Below are 20,244 nucleotides of genomic sequence, written 5' to 3' on the forward strand. Positions count from 1 at the left end.
ATTGGGAACGAATGGCAGTTTGGCATTACGTTCTTTCAACAACCGCAACTCGTTCTGGTATAAGAAAAACATTCGTCCATACGACCAATGTTTTGTACATCATGCACGGTTGCGGTGTCGAACTGCGGTCCATCCTCTTCATATTCTAACTCCTCGTCCTCATTTTCATGCCCACCACTCTGAGATGGTGACTCCTCCTCTGCCTCGGCACCTACTACCCTATCTTCCTCGAATTCACTATCTTCGGAACCCATAGATACATCACCATCATCTATATTTGCTTCATCCCTCTCAAAAGTGTCATTGGGAAAATCATCATTGGCAATGGCCAAGTCAAAAGCAGATTTTGTTTCACCTAACACGTGTTGCAAAATTTCTAACTCCTGGCTACCATTACGATTCACTACTGCCACTTCGTCCCTCAAGACAACATTTGGGCCAGGCATACGAACAATTTCAACTACAACCTCCAAGCGTGCAACATTTGCTTCATGAATAGTGCTTCCAATTTGAATCGGATGCCAAGTTCATGAGAACATAATGAGCTCTAGCTTTCCCACAATCAAAACGACCTCTCAATATCATCTCATCCACTCTACATCCATACTTACTCATTGCACGGTCAACTAAATCAGTAAAACTTGAAGGACCTTCGAAGAATTCAACTGACTCATTCATATTCTCTAACTCTCTATTTTGTTTCACAATACCACCATCAAAAAAACGAACTAAACGATCCATCTACAAAATACAAACATTTCACCATGTCATGTACACTACATATTGCACATATTGGACATATCTATTGGACACATTCCACATATTGGACATATTGCAAAAAAAATATACATATCATGTACACTACACAATTGGATGAATATATACCTAAATCAAAGTATTCAACAAGTTCTACACGTCAATATCGCGGGCAGAGACTCTATTGTGTTTGAACTACGCATCATCTAACACATAACAACATTGCATTTCATCCAAAATTGAAATCATCAACCTAACCCTAGGTCACCTAAATATCCTCCGATCTACCAAATGCAATGGTAAAATACGGGAAAAAGTAGGAGGATACCTTCCACACGACGCAGGGATGAATTTCCACAACTTTCCCCAAGCCAATCGCCGGAGATTTGGGGGATTTGGGGGTGGGGCGGTGGCCGGCGGCGTGGAGGAGGAGGAAGAGAGGAGGGAGGAAGGAAGAAGCCGGCGCACGTGTGGAGGACTGGAGCTGCCGCGCCAGGCGAGCTGGCGCTACCACATCAGCGCCTAGCTGGCCCGGCGCTGACCCGCCTGCCGCGCCGCGCCAGCGTGGCAGCATTCGCCACGCTAGTGCATGTGGCGCGGCATAGGCTTCCTGCCGAGCCAGCGGTCTGGTGCGGGCAAAAGGGTCACCCGGCGCGAATAATCTTCCGGACAAGTTATTTTAAAAATTTTCTTTAAAAATAGGTTAAAAATAAAAAATTCCTAGCTTTCCTGCTTCTCAACGAGGGCATGAGCGTGGTAATTGGTACGAGTAGTTTGGTGCACGCTCCACTTGAGCTTGAGCAGCTAAGGATTCGAAGTGTGTGCGGAGCTGCATGACATTAAACGGGATTGTGTGGGTGAAAGAGGAAGAAAATTAGCTGGTGAATCCAAATACCTCAGCTGAACTTTAGCTAGTCAAAGCTTAGCTGGCTAAAAAATAGTCTCTGGATCCAAACAGGATCTTATTTGGCTGGTGGCCAACGTCTTCCTCCGTCACATCGCATTGGCATCAGATTCTACCTGGACTCCATACGCTTGCTGCCCTTTCTACGCCACCTAGCTTTTGCAACAATCATATTCCAGAGTCAATCTGAGGTAGTCGGTCTATCTTCAGTCCTGGTGTTTTCAGTGAATCCGTTGTTGGATGTGTGAATCTGTTGTTGGATGTGAATCCGCTACGATATGAGAATCACTTGAGATGGCAGCGCGATCCGGGCACGTCTATTTCGCTGAATCGCTGCTTGCGCTGTTCGTGCAGTCACTACCACATTGCTATGTGGGCGTCGTGCTCCTCGATTGCCCGTGCCGCCGTGACGCACATCAAACCAAAGAATTCGTTGCAGCAGGTTATGCGACGGAGTTGTTTGCTCGTCATCATCAGTTCCAAAAACACTCGAACGAAACGCGTTTTCGCCGCGGGCCGTGCCTGCCGACAGCGCTTGTGCTGCTGACCCCGACCGACGAGGCAGCGAGTAGCGACTAGCGACCATCAATCAATCAGATAAACTTCGCCGTTAAGTCTTCGGCATGTTCCGTAGTCAACGAGCAAGATAATCATTGTCAGTGCGGATCATCCTGTTTGGCTCAAACATTGCTTTTGTTAGGATACCACTCGAATGGGAGTGCTAAAAATTATCTCTACAATTTTCTTGTGACAAGTTTGCAAAAACCATTATTCAAAGCGGTGAAAGATTTGTAGCTAACTCCCAATTTTTTATGCACGGTCAGTTCTCAAGCCAATCCACACATGACAATTGACAAGAGATATGAAGGATTCCGGACAACAAAAATACTGTTCTCTTCTCAAAGCAGAAACTCCACCAGGATACTTGCTTGAGCCGGCCAACAGCAGTTACGGGTGTCACGCACGCGTGAGATCAGCGTCTCGTGCATCCTACGGCCGACCGCTTTCCCCTTTTTGTCCTTTACTCAAAAGCGCAAGCCACCCCTTCGCTTCCGTTCCGTCCCTCTCATTTCTCCCCTTGTTCTCTCTCCCTCTACGCCGCCTCCGCTCGCCGTCCCAAATCGGCCCACCGGCCGCGCCAGGCTCCCCGTCTCCATGGGTCTCCTCTCCAACAGGTTATCCCTCAGACTCCATCCTTCTCTGTTTTCTGTTCCTAGATTCATCCGTATTGGTCAGTTTGATCTCTGCAGTGCGCGGTTATTTTCCCCCTTTTTTGAGATTTTTTTCCTCCTGTTGGAATAGGATTGGGAAGGAGAGCCTCAAGGCGGGGGATCACATCTACTCGTGGAGGGCCGCCTGGGTCTACGCGCATCACGGTGCGGGAATTCGTCTATTGCTCACTCCGTTGTGTTCAAACTTTGTGATTGGATGATTCGATCGGATTGATTTGGCTAGGTTTTGGGCTCATAGATTTGCGAAATGGGTGACTTGAATATTATGCATCGGTCTTTATGTCTCATGCTGTTAGATAACGACTAAATTAGTTGATGTGTTTATACCTCATTACCGATGTTGGGTATTTTGGGTTAGCCGCGGATTCATTTGAACTGATTGTGCTTGAAAATGTTGTTCGGAATGAGGTAGCTGCTCGGGGCTGATACTCATTCGCTAAATATCTTGCACACCAAAACCGTTTGATGAGCATAATCACAGATCGTTGGCTTGTGCATCAAATCAGCATAGATGATTTCTACATACCGTCCAGGGTTTGTTATACTGTCCTCCAAAATTCGAAGTCCAAGCTTAATAGTAGTATGTTGGACAAAAGAAAATAGAGAAAATCCTATGGAAGTTCTTTCCTTCCAAAGGGGGCCTAAGCTGGCTGTGGTTATTTGCCTTTCTTTCTTTTTTCTCTTCTTGTTTTTATTTACCATTTCCTAAAATTTCTCTTTGCTGTTACTCTCAGGCCCTAAGAGTCGAGTGGAATAGATGGTTAGTAACTTATGAGACACTTTGATTAGTGTGACTGCATGAGCAAATCATTCAATTCCTTCATCAAAATGCATAGGCAATTAGATTACTTTTCCCCCTCAAAGCTGCAGGAGAGCTGCCCTTTATTATATTAAGGCAGAATAAATGATCTGATTACATTCAAGGAAAAAGAAACAACAAGGACCACACGGCCCTTAGCTAAATAGAAAAGTAAGCTCCACAAACTAAAGGAACAACCACGACCTGACCTGCGGGAATCAAACTACTTTTGAGTGCTTTGTCCAATGCATAAATTTTATTGGGTTTAATTGACCGCCATTTGAGATGCGTGACTTGGCAAAATGAAATTTCTACAGCAGATTATGTATCTTGCAATAGTAACAATCTTGCGGTAACTCTGTAGGAAATGATCTGGGTATTTTGTTGGGAAAATCAAATGTTCATATTATCTGTTATATGCCACTCATTGTGTCACTGAAACGTGGATCTGAAACTGAACCCAACCTATCATTGACGCATTGAGGAATTTGTCAAACTTTCAATGCATACAATCCTGTTTTGTTTGAGGTTCCATTCACAGTAAAATATTGCAGAGGTAACCATACTTTTCTCACAGGAATATATGTGGGTGATGATAAGGTGATCCATTTCACAAGAGGAAGGGACCAGGAGGTTGGAACAGGAACTGTCATTGATATTATTCTTGTGAGTTCTGCACCGAAACGAAGCGACACGCCATGTCCGGTATGCACCAACGAAGGCAATGACAGCAGCACGGAGACAAATGGCGTAGTATCCTCTTGTCTGAACTGCTTCCTGGGTGGGGGTGCCCTCTACCGTTTTGAGTATGCGGTCAACCCAGCTCTCTTCCTTGCCAAAGCGCGAGGAGGGACGTGCACGCTTGCTCCCTCTGACCCTGATGAGGCGGTGATCCGCCGTGCCAAGTACTTGCTGAGCAACGGTTTCAGGTGCTACAATCTGTTCAAGAGCAACTGCGAAGACTTTGCAATATACTGCAAGACTGGCCTCCTTGTGGCGGAGCGGGGTGTTGTTGGGCAGAGCGGGCAGGCCATCTCCATTATTGGTGGACCTCTCGCTGCAGTAATCTCAACCCCGTTCCGCCTGGTCACCACAAACATCTACGGAATGGCAGTGATGGCCGTCGGGGTGTACTGTGCCAGCAGGTACGCAGCCGACATTGGCAACCGCCGCGATGTGGTGAAAGTGGAAGTCGAGGACCTGACTGCGGGACTGGCGAGCGGCAGGATCCGTGCGGTGGAGAACATCGCCCAGCTGGTGGTTCCTGCAGAAAGCCCGGCAGCAGCCACAATCGCAGCTTAAAAATGCAGCACTGCTGTTGTAATATCTGGAAGATTTACATCAGTCGAGACCTTCATTACTGCCAAGTGTATGAGTTGTTTGTTCTTTGTGTTCAAATGTGCTGAAACTCTGTTGAAGTGAGGTTTCCATCCGGCAATGTCTGTATGAGTCTATCGTGTATCACTTGCCCAGTGTTGTGCATCAAGATTAAAAAAAATGTTGTGTCTTGTTCGTAATATCGAACTTGAGTTCTAAGGAAACTTTGTTTATACCATGACGCAGCTTGAGAGGGGTACCTTTCTGCCGCCAGTGAATTTAGATTTTTCTCACAAGCAGGACCGGACTACCGAAGGGGCTTCATTCTGATAGCTGAAGTTTGTGCACGACAACAACCTTTATTTGTTGATAAGTATTGTTGACACTTTGCGTCAACAGATGCCTGAGCTGCCGATACAATATTTTTATTTAGCCACAGTTAAAATTTGGCTGCTATTAGTACAGTAGAGTATTATAGTAGAGATTGGAGCAGTGGTTCTAGCGTTTCCTGGATCATGGCCAATTGAATCGTCTTGTAGCCTCGGTTATGTGCTTCAGTGCTTGTGTGCGAGCATCCCTCGACCGCCTCGAATGGCCCAATACATCGGCTCCTGCAGCCAAACGAACAAGCACAAGCATGTTTGCATATACTTGAGATACGTGTTCATTGTACAGTTGTACGATAAGGTGGGTATGCAACTTTTCTCAATGACTTTGACACAACGAGAGCAGTGTGTCCTTGTCATCTTTTTTGCAAAAAAATAGAAAGCTCGTATGGGTGACTAGTAACGTGCGACTGAGGAGGCGTTTGGATACCAGGAGCTAAACTTAATTTAGCCTTATCACATCAGATGTTCGGATGCTAATTAGGAGGACTAAACATGAGCTAATTATAAAACTAATAGCAGAATCCCTAAGCTAAATCGTGAGACGAATCTATTAAGCCTAATTAATCCATCATTAGCGAATGGTTACTGTAGCACCACATTATCAAATCATGGACTAATTAGGTTTAATAGATTCGTCTCGCGATTTAGCCTAGAGGTTGTGCAATTACTTTTGTAATTAGCATATGTTTAATACTGCTAATTAGTATCGGAACATCCGATGTGATTGGATCCCGTCTTCCAAACACCCTGAGAGAAGGGGCAAGGACGCGTTACGAAAATCCAGTAAGCAGTTGGGAATTGCTGACCTCCTAATGGACTTGTCACGCGCAGACAGGAAAGTGACTGAGGCACCGTCGATCGGTCCGCCACGGGAGCCGCCACCGGCGCCGCGGGCGACTACAACCGCCAGCGAGGCAGCGAGAGCTGCAGGCGTTCGACGACACCAAGTCGTGAAGGGCCTTGCGGACGCGGGCGCCACGGCCGTCTCCGCCATCTTTCCACCATCCGCTGGACTCCCTCCGTGGCTCCGTCCCCCTGCGGCAGTGGTGCCCATGGTGGCACGGTAACGTGGTCGCGACCATCGCCGCCGGTCATCGACCTGTCCTGAGCGCGGTGGGAGGAGCTGGTCCACGGGGGAAAGGCGGTGGCCGAGACGGGATGGTTGGATAGCCATCAGGTGTATAGTGTACTGACATTGTGAATGTGGAAATGGAGGACCTGGCGGCCGGACTGGGCAGCGGCAATACCGCAAGTCTGCAATATCCGTGGGGTGGAGAACATCGCTCAGCCCGTGGCTCCGGCCGGCGGCAGAAAGCCCCGGCTGAGGCCACACTTGCTGCTTAAAAAAATGCAGTATTGTTGCTGTGGCATCTGGAGAGACGTACTTCGTTCCAAATTGTAAGTTTCTAAGTTCGTACATATGCATATAGATATTTCTTAATAAAGGAAATAGTTCCGGTCTCTGCAACTACACACAATCAAGTTGTTATATCATCACTTAAAAGCTAAACACAAAAATAGGAAAATGAGTACACATAGAGTATGAAAAATTCAAAAGCATAGTCTATTATTGCTTCTCCATCCATTCTTGGCGAATATATCCAAAGCGACGATCTCTAGTGCTTTGCTCGCCGAACAGATGGTCTCCCTTGTGTCCTCATGCTACAATAGGGACCAAAAGTGCAGCCAATATGCTCCCCTGAAAATAACATGCATAAATGAAACGTTTTTTCTCAAACACCAGATCGTTATGTATACACCAAATAGCCCACGTAAGAGCTGCCACCCTCACAAAGATTAAAGTTTTATCTTTTTCTGCAATGCCTGTTAACCAATTTTCAAGCATATGTCTTATTGATCTAGGTGGGGTTAACCCAGTAGCTATCTGAACAACTCTCCAAATGTTTGTTGACAATTAAAAAAGAGATGTTTGATTGTTTCATTACAATCACATAAACAACACTTATGACTCCCAACCTAGTTCCTCTTACTTAAATTATCCTTTGTTAAAATGACACCTTGTTACTGGTACCTAAGGAAAATCTTTATCTTTAGAGGAATCTTTAGCTTACATATGAATTATTATTGAACAGCACACCTTGGTTTATCAAATACTCATACATAGACCGAACTGAAAAACATCCATGTCGATGTAGGTCCTAGACGAAAATATCTCTGCCTTGCGAAAGCTGATAGTTAGCAATTTTAGCTATTAGGTTGTACCAAGCAATCAATTTATCCCCAACTAATACTCTTTAAAAAGAAATATTCAGTGGTCTTTGATTCATAACATTTGCTACTGTTGTATGAGGATAATTGGCTATATTATACAGGCTAGTAAATTGCCCTCCAAGTGGTTTGGAGCCCACTCAAGTGTCCTCCCAAAATCTGATTTGTGAAGAAGGTCCCACGTGTCAGAAAATCTCCCTGACCTTTAATAAACCCTTCCAAAAGCGTGAGTTTTCAGGTTTAATTTGAACCTGAGAAAAACACTTTGAGCTCAGATATTTATTTCTGAGTAGGGTTTGCCAGGTACCTTCTTCATTGAGTAGTTTAAATAACCATTTACTGAGAAGGCATTTATTTTTAATCCAGAGATATGTTATTCCGAGACCCCCTTGATCTTTGGGACAACATAAAATATCCCACTTTGCTAGATGATATTTCCGTTTATCATTGTTGCCTTGCCAAAAGAACCTGGACCTATAGAAATCCAATCTTTTAAGGATACCTTTTGGGATTTCAAAGAAAGACATCATGAACATGGGAAGGCTACTTAGAAATGAATTCAATAAAACCAGTCTACCCCCATAGGATAGGTGTTTGGTCTTCCAAGTGCTTAATTTACGCTTGAATCTTTCCTCGATAGTGCTCCAATCCGCATCACAGAGTTTACGGTGATGCATCGGGATGCCTAAGTATCGGAAGGGATATGACCCTAGGCTGCAGCCAAACAAACTAGTATACTCTTGTTCATAATCTCACTTTTGTGGAAGTTTATTTAAGTCTTGATAACTGTTCAAAGACAGAGAGCAATAATTTCATATTTTTAGCTTGCTCCAAATCATGGTCCATGAACAAGATTGTATCATCTGCATATTGCAAAATAGACAACCCATCTTCCACAAGGTGAGGAATGGCCCCTTTGATTTGATTATCATTCTTTGCTCTTTTAATCAAAATAGAGAGCATATCTGCCACTATATTGAAAAGTATAGGTGACATGGGATCTCCTTGCCGGAGCCCTTTATTTGTTTGGAAGTAGTGCCCAATATCATCATTAATTTTGATGCCTACACTTCCTCCCGTAACAAATCTTTCAACCCATGCACACCATTGATGGAGAAATGACCATTTTACCTTTCAACCCATGCACACCATTGATGGAGAAATGACCATTTTACCTTATCGTAGGCTTTCTCAAAGTCAATTTTGATAATTACCCCCATTAAGATTTTTAGTATTTAATTCATGGATAATTTCGTACAATATCACTACTCCTTCCATGATGTTTCGACCTGGTATAAACGCCGTCTAGGAAGGTCGAACCACCTTGTTAGCTACCCGCATGAGTCTATTTGTAGCAACCTTGGTGAAAATTTTGAAGCTTACATTTAGCAGGCAAATAGACCTATATTGTTGTATTTTTGTCGCTTCCTTTATCTTTGGAAGCAGGGTAATGACTCCAAAATTGAGGTTGTATAGAGGGAGGTGCTCTTAAAAAAATCCTTGAAAAGGGCTAAAAGGTCCGCTTTTATGATATCCCAGAACACTTGATAAAATTCTGCTGAGAAACCATCAAGAGCTTTATTATGTTCCATTTGGAACACTGCCTCTTTTACCTCTTTCTCTGTAAATGGAGCTATGAGGAATTTATTCTCCTCATTAGTCACCTCAGGTATATCCTAATTATTGTTTTCCACCAAGAGTAAAATTGTTTTCATCTGGTGGTTCAAGAGCCCTTTATAATAGTTTGTGATATATGTTTTTAATTCAATATCACCTACTATAACCCCCTCTGCTTTTACGCTACCTCTAAGTGCATAGTAAAAACTATGCACTTAGAAAAGTCAAAACGGCCTACAATTTGGAACGGAGGGAGTACATCAGTCCATCTGCTTGACTACTACTGCTAAATGCACGATTTGTTCGTTTATTGTGTTCCAAAATCTGCTGAATCTCTGTTGAAATGAGCTTTCCACCCGGCAGTATCTGGACGAGTGGTCTGTCCGGTGGTGTATCGAGATAAAACAAAAGACTGTTTTGCGTGTATTTCCTTAATCCAAATTTAACTATTTTCAAAACGAATTGCGTTCATGCAACAACGTGAGAAAGGTCTGTTTCAGCCGTCAGTTTCACTTGTTCGGAAGATTAATGCTTTCCTCACAAGGACACTATTGCGTTGTTGCATGAGGTACTTCATTCTGGTGTAGACAGCCAGTATGACAACGGAGATTTGCGTGGCTTTATATATCTACATGGGTATCATGCGCGTCAATACGTGAGCTGCTGATTTAAATTTTTACGTAATCGCAAACCCAATTTGGCTGTATGGGGAGCATCTACAGCAGTCCCCTAATAACTATTTCTCAATAACTAGTTAATATGATATCTCAATATCATTTTCATTATTATTGGGATAGTTGCTTTTGCAGTCTCCCAATAATCTCATCCCAATCCAACCACAATATTGGGAGAGTCGCAACTCCTTTATTTAGATAGAGTCAAGGTGAATTATACTTTTGTCCCTATAGTTATTTTTTTAAGGCTTCCAGCATGTGAGTTGGATTGGGAAATAGGATCTGCCAGAGATGCTCTAAGAAGTTAGTAACAGTAACATTAGGAACTACTCAGTCATTTTTATCCTTTTAGTGAGTTACTTGGAAGCAGATGAAAAAGGTCATTTTTACCCTCATGCAACAACGTGAGAAAGGTCTGTTTCAGCCGTCAGTTTCACTTTGTTCGGAAGCTTAATGCCTTTCCACACGAGGAGACTACCGCGTTGTTGCATGAGGCACTTCATTCTGGTGCAAACCGCATGTATGACAACAGACATTTGCGTGGCTTTATATATCTACCTGGGTATCATGTGCGTCAATATGTGAGCTGCTGGTTTAAATTTTTATGTAACCGCAAACCAAACTTGGCTGTATGTATGGTCCAAGAGTATCTCCGTTAGTCCCTCAATAAATATTTTCTAATAACTAGTTAACGGGATATCTCAATATCCCTTTCATTATTATTGGGAGAGTTGCTTTTACGGTCTCCCAATAATCTCCTCCCAATCCAACTACTATATTGGGAGAGCCACAACTATTCCTTTATTTATGGAGAGTTAGGGTAAATTATTGGAAAAAGAGTCACAACTATATTACAGGGAAAAGAGTCGTAACTATATTGGTTTGTCCCAATAATTATTGGAAAAAGAGAAAGGGAAAAGGAGCATGGTGGAACACTATTTTTTCATTAACTCTCATAATATGGTAGTTCGACTGTGGGATGGAGATATGCTGGAGATGCTCTACACAAGTTAGTAATAGTAACATATGGAAGCACTCGATCATTTTTATCCTCTCAGGAGGTTACTTGGAGAAAAACGTAACAGAAGATCTCGTTTACCGAGGCATGCTCTGACCATTACCTTATTTAAATTTGAATTTTCTATTTTTTAATCATTGTATTTGTGGACACCAAAAAGTGTGTTGACGCAAAAATTAGGAGGCGACCTTCACGTACTAACACACGAAAGGCCTGGGAGATCCGCTTTACTCCGACGCAGGTCATGTAGATCAGCACGCATGGTGTGCGCGGGCGTGCCAGTCAGTTTGACCATTCAACTTACAAGGAGAAGATGATCCTCTTGAAGTCCGAGGCAACCGGCAGATCAGGTCGATGTGATCTTGGCACCAGCAGTAATAATGATGTAGCAAAATAAAAAATGATGAATAAATATATCGGCTATGAAGCCTATTCTGATATCTTGATGAGCGTGAATGGTTCATCGGATATCCAACCGATTTAACATAATTTAGCAATAACCATCGGCTAGTAAGCCGATAGGAAATGGAGCGTCGTCAAGTTCTTGCTCCACCGTAGCTAGAGCTGCAAAACCGATGAGATCTAAACTAACGTCACCACCAATATTTCTAGGTGAAACCACAGCGATGCGCCCGGTAGTTGTAGCCTAGAAACACTCAGCAGAGCGTCAATCTAAACCCCGCCAGCCGATGAATCTAATCACAATGGAACTTGATTCCAACAGCACTCGAAGGGTAGCCAAGATTAAGATGCAACAGGCTATTAAGCAATCTATCTATATGATGAACCAATTTATAGCTAATTAAAGCAAACTGAATGGCAAGACGATAGAACAGATAAATATCAGCCGATGCAAGCTTAATCAAGGCAGGATAACTGGTGAATACCGTAGATCGAGATAGAAGCGATGTGCCATAAGTCAAAGATATAAGATACTCGATAGCTGGTAGATGAAATTAGATGAAACTACAGCGATGCACCCGATAGTTAAAGATTAGAACACCTGGTGATGAAACTTGTAGCTTGCCGGAGATCGAGGTCGATGCAGCCCAGCTTGCTAGAAGGAACTCGTCGAGAAGCTACATTACTCCTACTCCTAAGGCAATGGCGTGAAGCTGAAAAATAGATGCGTAAAGGTAAATATGTTTGTTTATTGATCGTTGGATGATTTACAATGAGTCACGACCCTTTATATTTATAGGGTGCGGTGGACTTTTCGTACAAGGTAAGACTCTAGACTTAAACCGAATATGACTAACTTAATTCAGTTACCTTAATTATCATTCCATATCCTTCCTACGTATAATAATAAATTATCACATGCAAGACCCAAAAGAAATAATACAATATTCTGGCCACTTTGCTAATCACTTCAGATAATGAAAATCTTATGTGATTTGCTCTATATACCATTGCTTCCTTCATGTAGACATCACGGACTCCTTCTGGCCGGAACATGTTGAACTTCCTTGTACGCACGCCTCGTATCGGAACCCGACATGATCATGCTGTATTTCCTTCGCCATGCAATGTGAATCCATTATTTTTCCTTATTCTGAAATTTACTGAAACATCATCCAAAATCCGGTGTGAATAGTATTGTTGTCGCCACTAGGTAGTTAATAGTGAAATTGGCAAAATTTCAACCGGCAATCATTGTGTATGGATCCCTTAGACCGCGTACATGGAAATTAGAGTGGGTTGTAGTTATTTTTATTTAAGCATGGCCGTCAGGATTTAAACTCGAGGCATTTGACCGTGATACCATATTGAGTTGTATGTACCGACCAATCCAACCGAAAAGTTTAAGTTGATGGGGCAAGATTGACAATTCATTTATACTAACACTCTCTATATTTATGTTTTCTTATTTTCCTATCTTGCCCTTCAATGCTTGAAATTGATGTTTTTAGCTTGCGTGTGCGATCTGATTTTCTTCTTGCCCTTCAATGCTTGAAATTGATGTTTTTAGCTTGCGTGTGCGATCTGATTTTCTTCCTACACAACTTCACAATGGGTGTTTTACTTTTGTTTTATGGGAAAGTAGCAAAACTACCTTTGTCTGTCAATAAATTTTCATGTATCTCAATTGTTTTACCGCCAAATATTTTTCGAAAGATAAAAGGATAGACGGGAAGATATTCCTCGATATTACACTATCTATATTTAATGTAACACATTGGTTAGTCCAAAATTAAATTAATTAACATCATACATATAAAAGAATAGAGGGAGTAGCATTGACGGTCCAATCTTATATAACTCAACTGGCTTTTGATGTGGCTTCAGATGCTCCACCAGTGTTTAGTGCCCCTGTAATTCAACATGTGTTGCACCCGTGCCGTGATACTCTCCTCTTCTTACGCATCTTGTGACATCGACTATCAAGCGAGGATAGTTATCCTGTCATTATTATTATTAAAAAAGAAAAGCTCAAATGGGCCACGTTTCTTGTTTTGGGAAATATAAAAAGGACGGCTATGTGGCAATGTACGATCGAGATAGAGTAGGAAGGACGTTTTACCTCCGAGTGAAGACTGAAGACGATGTTTTTTTTTTTGATAAAGACTGAAGACGATGTTTATATACGAAACAGTAGGTACAGTCGCGACGAAAGGCCTTTGGGCCAAAATTTCCTCATGCGGCCTAGTGGACGGGACCATACGGAGACCACGACTGGGATATATCATCAGCTCGCCATACATCTCATTTGGCGGAACCAGATCAACATTTCTTCTTCGTGTGCATCGCATCTTCACCTATAGCAACAGGGTAAGAACCTGTATCTCCTCTCACTCTTCCTTCCTCGGGGCATGACCCTGAGCCACTTCACGCCGGCGAAGCCGATAGTCGTACAAGTAGCTAGCTTCGGCGTTTTGCTTGTGTGCAGTTTGAGATATGTTAATGGCGACAGTTGCAGTGGACATGTCTGGAACACACGAATTTTCACGTGGAAAATCTAGTAGTACAAACGAGTTTAATTAACCTGTGTTGATTTGTCGCAGAGAGCAGCGAGATCGAAGCAGCGCCGATCATTCGATAGATCATGTCCGCCACGAGAGCCGCCGCCGGCGTGGGAGGCTACGACCGCCAGCGCGAGCTGCACGCGTTCGACGACACCAAGGCCGGCGTGAAGGGCCTCGTGGACGCTGGCGTCACGGCCGTCCCCGCCATCTTCCACCACGCGCCGGACCCCCTCCCGGTGCTGCAGCAGGCGTCCGGCGACAGCAACGTGGCCAGGACGACCATCCCGGTCATCGACCTGTCGTGCGCGCGGCGGGACGATCTGGTGCGCGGGGTGAAGGCGGCGGCGGAGACCGTGGGGTTCTTCCAGGTGGTCAACCACGGCGTGGCCGGTGGGCTCCTGGCCGAGACGCTGGCCGCGGTGCGGCGGTTCAACGAGGCGCCCGCGGAGGCGAAGAGGCCCTACTACTTCCGGGGCAACGCCCGCAAGGTGAGGTTCAGCTCCAACTTCGACCTGTTCCAGGCGCCGGCCGCCAACTGGCGCGACACCCTCTTCTGCGACCTCGCGCCGGAGCCGCCGCGGCCGGAGGAGCTGCCCGAGGCCGTCAGGCACGTGATGGTGGAGTTCGGCGACGCGGTGCGGGCGCTGGCCGAGCGGCTGCTGGAGCTCCTGTCGGAGTCCCTCGGCCTCGCCCGCGATCACCTGAGGGAGATGGGCTGCGTGGAGGGCCTCGGCGTGGCGAGCAACTACTACCCGCCGTGCCCGGAGCCGGACCTCACGCTCGGCAGCACCAGGCACACCGACGCGTCTTTCCTCACCGTGCTCGTCCAGGACGACATGGGCGGCCTCCAGGTCCTCGTTGATCGAGGGGACGGTCGCCGGGGTTGGCTGGAAGTGCCTCCCTTGCCGGGCGCGCTCGTCATCAACATCGGTGACCTTCTTCAGGCATCCTCTCGATCACACTTCATCTCTTTTCATCTCTCAGTTAATTTCCCTATAAGTTGTTTACTCCTTCCATTCTTATTTGCTCTCGTTGTCGAACGCATGCAGCTTGTTAGCAACGGCAAGTTCAGGAGCGTGGAGCATCGGGTTTTGGCGAACAAGAGTAGGGACACACCGAGGGTTTCGGTGGCGGCGTTCTGCAGCACGGACGTGATAAGGTCCACGAGGGTGTATGGCCCCATCGAAGAACTCACGTCGTCGGATGGCAGCGATCCACCGCTTTACAGGAGCATCACCATTCACGAGTACCTCGCGCACTTCCTCAAGAAAGGCTTGGATGGTCGCCACACGCTGGACCACTTTCTGCTGCTGCAACCGACTCCTACCGTGTAGATCCAATGCTGCGGTCACTGCTTCTCAAATGAAATTTGGAGTTGCTTTGCGAATAAAAAAAAAAGGGTCCACTAAATAAGCAAGGAACCCAACATGGGGAACATGATTCCAGTTATGAAGTAGTAGTAGTAAAATATTATGCTAGTATCCTCGGTGAACCTTGTGTGCATAATAGTTTATACTATGTCACTGTTTACCACTTGCGTCAAAAAAAAAGGTTTACAATTTGATAATCTATCTCGTTCATTTTTTTTTGTGTTGTGATATAATAGGTCCATAGGCCTTCGGTGAAGACTTCTAAACGATCCTAACCCTTCTCACTTACTCACGAGCGGGCCCGGTCAGCACACAATATCCCGGCCTTGACCGAGGGTACTGGCGCGGGTAACGGCGATATCTCGCTGCCGGCGAGGTCTCTGACGACGAGACCACAACGACTAGACTCACCCTGCGCTCGCGCATCGAATGGTAGTGGTGTTTCCCTGGTTTTGACACTGCACGACGACGAACGACGATAGCGGCGGCGGAGCAGGGCGGCGATAGGGTTCGTGGCGGCGTCCGGCTAAACGATGGCGGCCCGACGCAAACAAGCCACACTAGAAGCTTCGCCTCGACTCAAAAAGCACGACGCGCTCCAGAACCAGGGCTCTCCACAGCCAGAGCAGAGCTCTCGACTATGGCGTGACTGAGGCACGCGCACGGTGGCACTGGCGCTCCGACCAACCTGACCACGCTCCAGCGCAACAAGCAGCTCCTAGAGCTTCTAGGACTCACGCGTGATACAACAAAACCCTCAGACGATGCTTAAAACTATGGCAAGGTGATGCTCACAGGTGATGGCTTGGCAAAAACAAGGTCGGCGGACGGGGGTTGAGGAAGATGATGGTGGGAGAGCTTTGTGGTGATCAGAGCTGCACAAGAGCTAGTGGAGGTTGTAGGGGACTTCAAGGCGAAGATGTGGGACGAGGGAATCGACGGATGATGGCCGGACGACGGCAAGCTTCGCCGGCGACCCTGGGGTGGTTAAAATGATGTGGCGGGAGGAGGAAGAGATAAATCCAACCGACGGATCGGTATTTATTCAAATTTTTACCCTCCTTGACCGCGCCACCTCTTGCATGCACGGAGTTGTCCTTGCGGCTCGCTTGCGTGTGTGGCACGGACGAAACCGACGTCCTCATCGGCGGCAAACAGCTACGTGGCAGCGCTGCGTTTCTTTGCACATCCCTCTCTTCTTCCAAATCCGCCATTTTCACTTCCAAAATACTCCCCATTTCGAATCCAAACTCATTTGATTCCTTAAACCAAAGTTGTAGCTTAATCATAGAGCTTCATCTTCTAGTTTCGCTCTATGGCCAAAAGATCAACCAGTCTCTCAATTTGTAGCTCCGATGTTCAGGCAAAACACTGCCATTCAGTGTTTAATGGCTTGCTCGAGTCAGTTTCGTCAGCTAAGGGTTCAAAACAGTTTGAACTTGCAAACTTTGAGCTCAATTAAAATACGATATAATTTGATTCTCTGCTCAATAACTCACCCATACTGACCACTAGATATCCAATCTCACTTTTTTTCCAAAAGTATCCAAAGTATAAATGTAAAATCTCTCAGAAATTTAGCTCAAAGTTGGTCACTTGGTTCAGTTTTCAGACTTGGATTTTTCTTCTTCTGAATTTGATAGACTTGACCTTGTTCAACACCTTTGACCCTGGATTTGAGACATTTCTGATGTCATTCTTGGTTCCAAACTTGATTCCATCATGTTATTCACTCTCCAAATTCTTTATTTAAATTTTTTCCCATTTTTTTCAAATTTGAATCTTTTATTTGAATTTTTGACCAAATTTGACCTTTTTCAATTGAGTTGACAAAAAATCATTTGATCTCTCTTTCAAGATCATCATTCAATTTATTTTCCTTAATGACATTTGATTAAGGGTTCCAAACATAGGGGTGTTATAATAATCGCATATGCCTTCATGTAAAATTCAACCTGAGTCAAAAGGTCTAAAGAAAGCTGGAACCAAAAAAAATTATTTTTACTTAATTTAGCTTGAGAATACATTATTTGCATCAAATTGTATACTTTATGTTTCTTTGTAGAATGCACGAGGGAGTTGTGAACATACCTACATTACAACATACCTTAATAATTATTCTAACCGATTACAAATGAAATTGTGGATCAAGAATATTTTCAAAAGTTATTTAATCCTAAAAAGTCATTGGTTTACTGATTTTTTAACTATGAAATATTTAAATACTATTTTCTAAATTTTTATTATCACCGCATGCATGTCACACGGGCACCTATGCTAATAAAGCAAGTTAGTAAAATGGGAACGTGTGCGTTGAAAGCACAAGCCTCTGCTTTTATTTGCGCATGCAAGAATAAGAATTATGTTGATCTCGCTATCTTTACATATTTTTAGGTACAAAGAGAATGACATTTGAACAGATGAAGTAATCAAAGAAGAACATTTGACAATATACCGATTCCTTCAATTGGAAATATAAGTCCATTAGAACATTGAAATGGTTTTCACGATCAGCCTTTAGCAATATCTGTAAAAAATATACTATATAAAATAGAAAGGGTTATACATTAGCCTGTTCTGCTGGACTTATAAGCCGGCTGAAAAGCCAGAAACAGCTGATTTGTTGTAAGAGAAAAATACTGTTCGATGGCTGATAAGTCGGCTGATAAACTGAAGCGAACAAGCTGGTTACGTAATTTTGTAACAAATCTAATAATGCCAATGGTGTGTTAATCTACTTTTTTAATGCTTATGGTTAAATGTAAAAATATTTTACTTAGGATAGCCCTAGATAGACTTGTATTTCTGTTCCGAGGAAGTAGTTGGAAAGGGGAGAAATGATCTGTTAAACAGGAGTACCAAACAAAGTATCATTTTTTTATTACAATTCTTTCTATCTCACATGTATACCCCTTTTCCCCTTAATATACATCATCTGGACATGTATATATATGATCTCTATAAATTACTTCTGAACATGATCAAAACCTGAAAAGAGAAACAACAATGCATAAAACAATCTCAAGCATGGTAACAAATAAAAGACGGGTTAAAATTACGGCCTGCAGAGAGCGGCTTCCAGTCCTTGACATGCCAACGCACTGCTCCACACGTCGTCACCGCCGGAGATGCCGCCGTGGAGGCTCATGGCGTCCTCGGGCAGCGGATCGAACGGCTCGTACTTGGCCTCCGGTTGCCACGTCGACGGCAGGATCAGATCGCCATCGTCTGTCGACAACCCCAGCGAGTCGTAGCAGCTCTGGTCCACGCTGAAGCCGAGCTCCGCAAGCACCTCCGTGCGCGCGTCGGGGCACTGCGGCGCGGCCGCTCCGGGATCCGCGCTCGCCGGCGTGGAGAGCTCGCCGAACGCGTCTTGCCTCGTGAAGGGATGGTGATCCGGCGGTGGCGGGACGTCGGGGCTCATGTCACTTGACGACCCTCTCAAGGCGTCGAGCGATTCCGGCAGGATGGCGCACGGCTCGACCGCCGGCGGCGGCTGATGGTTCAAGAACTTGGCGTACAACAACGCCAAGTCGATCGTGGACCCCTCAACCACGGCCGGCTTGTCGGCGGCGGCTTCCATCGGCTGGCACAGGCCGGCCGGGCTGCCGACCATGCCTTCCAGGAGCAGGTCCGGCCGCAGCGTGCCGGGGAACGACGACGACCGCTGGTAGTACGGCGCCGTCGCGCCACCAGCAGTACCGGTCGCGGCCGCGTCGACCGGCATGGCCCGCACCGGCTTTCCCCGGCGGTTCTTCCGGCAACCACCGCCGACAGGCACGTTGCGGAGGGAGCCGCCCTTGGTCCAGTAGCGGCGGCAGCCCTTGCAGAAGTACCTGGGCTGGCTGAGGCTGTAGTTGTTGTAGTAGCAGAACTTGGTGTTGGGCGAGTCGCAGCGCGGGCAGTTGGGCGCCACCTCCACGTTCGGCCGGTACCGCCGGTGGTCGAGCAGCGCCGCCGCCCGCCGCCCCGCTGCGTAGGGCGGCAGCACGTTGTCGTAGTGAGGAGACAACATCCGCGTAACGACGACGATGTCGCGGTGGTGCATACGGTGGGAGGATCTCGGAGCTCTCAAGAAGGCGCGATGATGAGGAGAGAGCTAGCAGCTTCATCTGCCAGAGGAGATCGAGTGTGGATGGGGCCGTATATATATGTGGGGGAGAGGGCAACAGGACGACGAGTGGTTTCCTTCATTTCTTTCTCCGGTTGGTGGCACGGTGGTACATGTGCATGCGCGAGCGGCGAGTCTGTGCTGCCTATCGCCACGGATGCGTCCAAGCTCTGTGTGGCTGTGGCTTGCAGATCGACATGAGTGAGAGTGAGTCCCTGTGCGGTGAAACGGAAAACTGGCAAATCAAAAGGTACCAGCCCCAACAACCAGTGTCTGTGCAGTCCCTTTAACGGCTACAGCGATGCTGATGGTGTCGCGTAATGGCGCCATGACGGCGTGACGCTAACAGCCATGCGAGAACAGTGCGTCCCATGGCCATTGATGGGAATGTAGAGAAAAACTTTCAGGTTAAAAGAGCGCCTGAGCAGCTGAGCTGGAGGTTTAAATTAGCGAGGAGAGCGCTAAGATCGACCGGCATCAGGTCACGATCGCAACTTCGCTAGGGTTTAATGCATGTCTCGCACGACTTTGGAGGAAGCCAAACACTCTACTAGATGTACACAATACGTGTGTGTGTGTCTATATATATATATATATATATATATATATATATATATATATATATATATATATATATATATATATATATATATATATATGTATATATATATGCAGATCATGGACACAGTACAAAGCTAGAGCTGTGTTTGCGCGATTGCTGGATTTGGCGCTGTTCATGTAAGGCTGTACTCCGAAAACGAAGCACTCGGCGCCATGGACACAAGGTGAACGCTGGGCGCGCGCTGTCGTCGCTCGATCGCTCGCCGGCCGCGGCCGGCATGAACTCGGCAGCCAGGTGCAG

The 20,244-nt window shown here is 45.6% G+C and overlaps 2 protein-coding genes and 1 pseudogene across 3 annotated transcripts; 2 read left to right on the forward strand and 1 right to left on the reverse strand.

Moving 5' to 3' along the window:
- Positions 1-2,675: 2,675 nt before the first annotated feature.
- Positions 2,676-5,208, forward strand: LOC117850150 (protein LEAD-SENSITIVE 1). The gene is made up of 3 exons (XM_034731955.2): positions 2,676-2,835; positions 2,963-3,036; positions 4,269-5,208. Exons 1-3 carry the CDS (start codon positions 2,816-2,818, stop codon positions 4,991-4,993), a joined length of 819 nt encoding a protein of 272 aa, XP_034587846.1. The 5' UTR covers positions 2,676-2,815; the 3' UTR covers positions 4,994-5,208.
- Positions 5,209-13,545: 8,337 nt separating this feature from the next.
- LOC117847222 (DIBOA-glucoside dioxygenase BX6) lies at positions 13,546-15,468 on the forward strand. Of its 2 annotated transcripts, none has more exons than XM_034728390.2 (3): positions 13,546-13,707; positions 13,941-14,845; positions 14,951-15,468. In XM_034728390.2, the coding sequence occupies exons 2-3, from the start codon at positions 13,982-13,984 to the stop codon at positions 15,233-15,235; spliced, it is 1,149 nt and encodes a 382-aa protein (XP_034584281.1). In that variant the 5' UTR covers positions 13,546-13,707; positions 13,941-13,981; the 3' UTR covers positions 15,236-15,468. The 2 variants fall into 2 exon arrangements, with proteins under 2 accessions (XP_034584281.1, XP_034584282.1); XM_034728391.2 differs by lacking the exon at positions 13,546-13,707 and adding an exon at positions 13,714-13,862.
- Positions 15,469-18,127: 2,659 nt separating this feature from the next.
- On the reverse strand, positions 18,128-19,398 carry LOC117848016 (uncharacterized; annotated as a pseudogene).
- Between the last annotated feature and the right edge of the window lie 846 nt (positions 19,399-20,244).

This window comes from Setaria viridis, chromosome 3, assembly GCF_005286985.2.
Source record: "Setaria viridis chromosome 3, Setaria_viridis_v4.0, whole genome shotgun sequence".
NCBI lineage: Eukaryota > Viridiplantae > Streptophyta > Magnoliopsida > Poales > Poaceae > Setaria > Setaria viridis.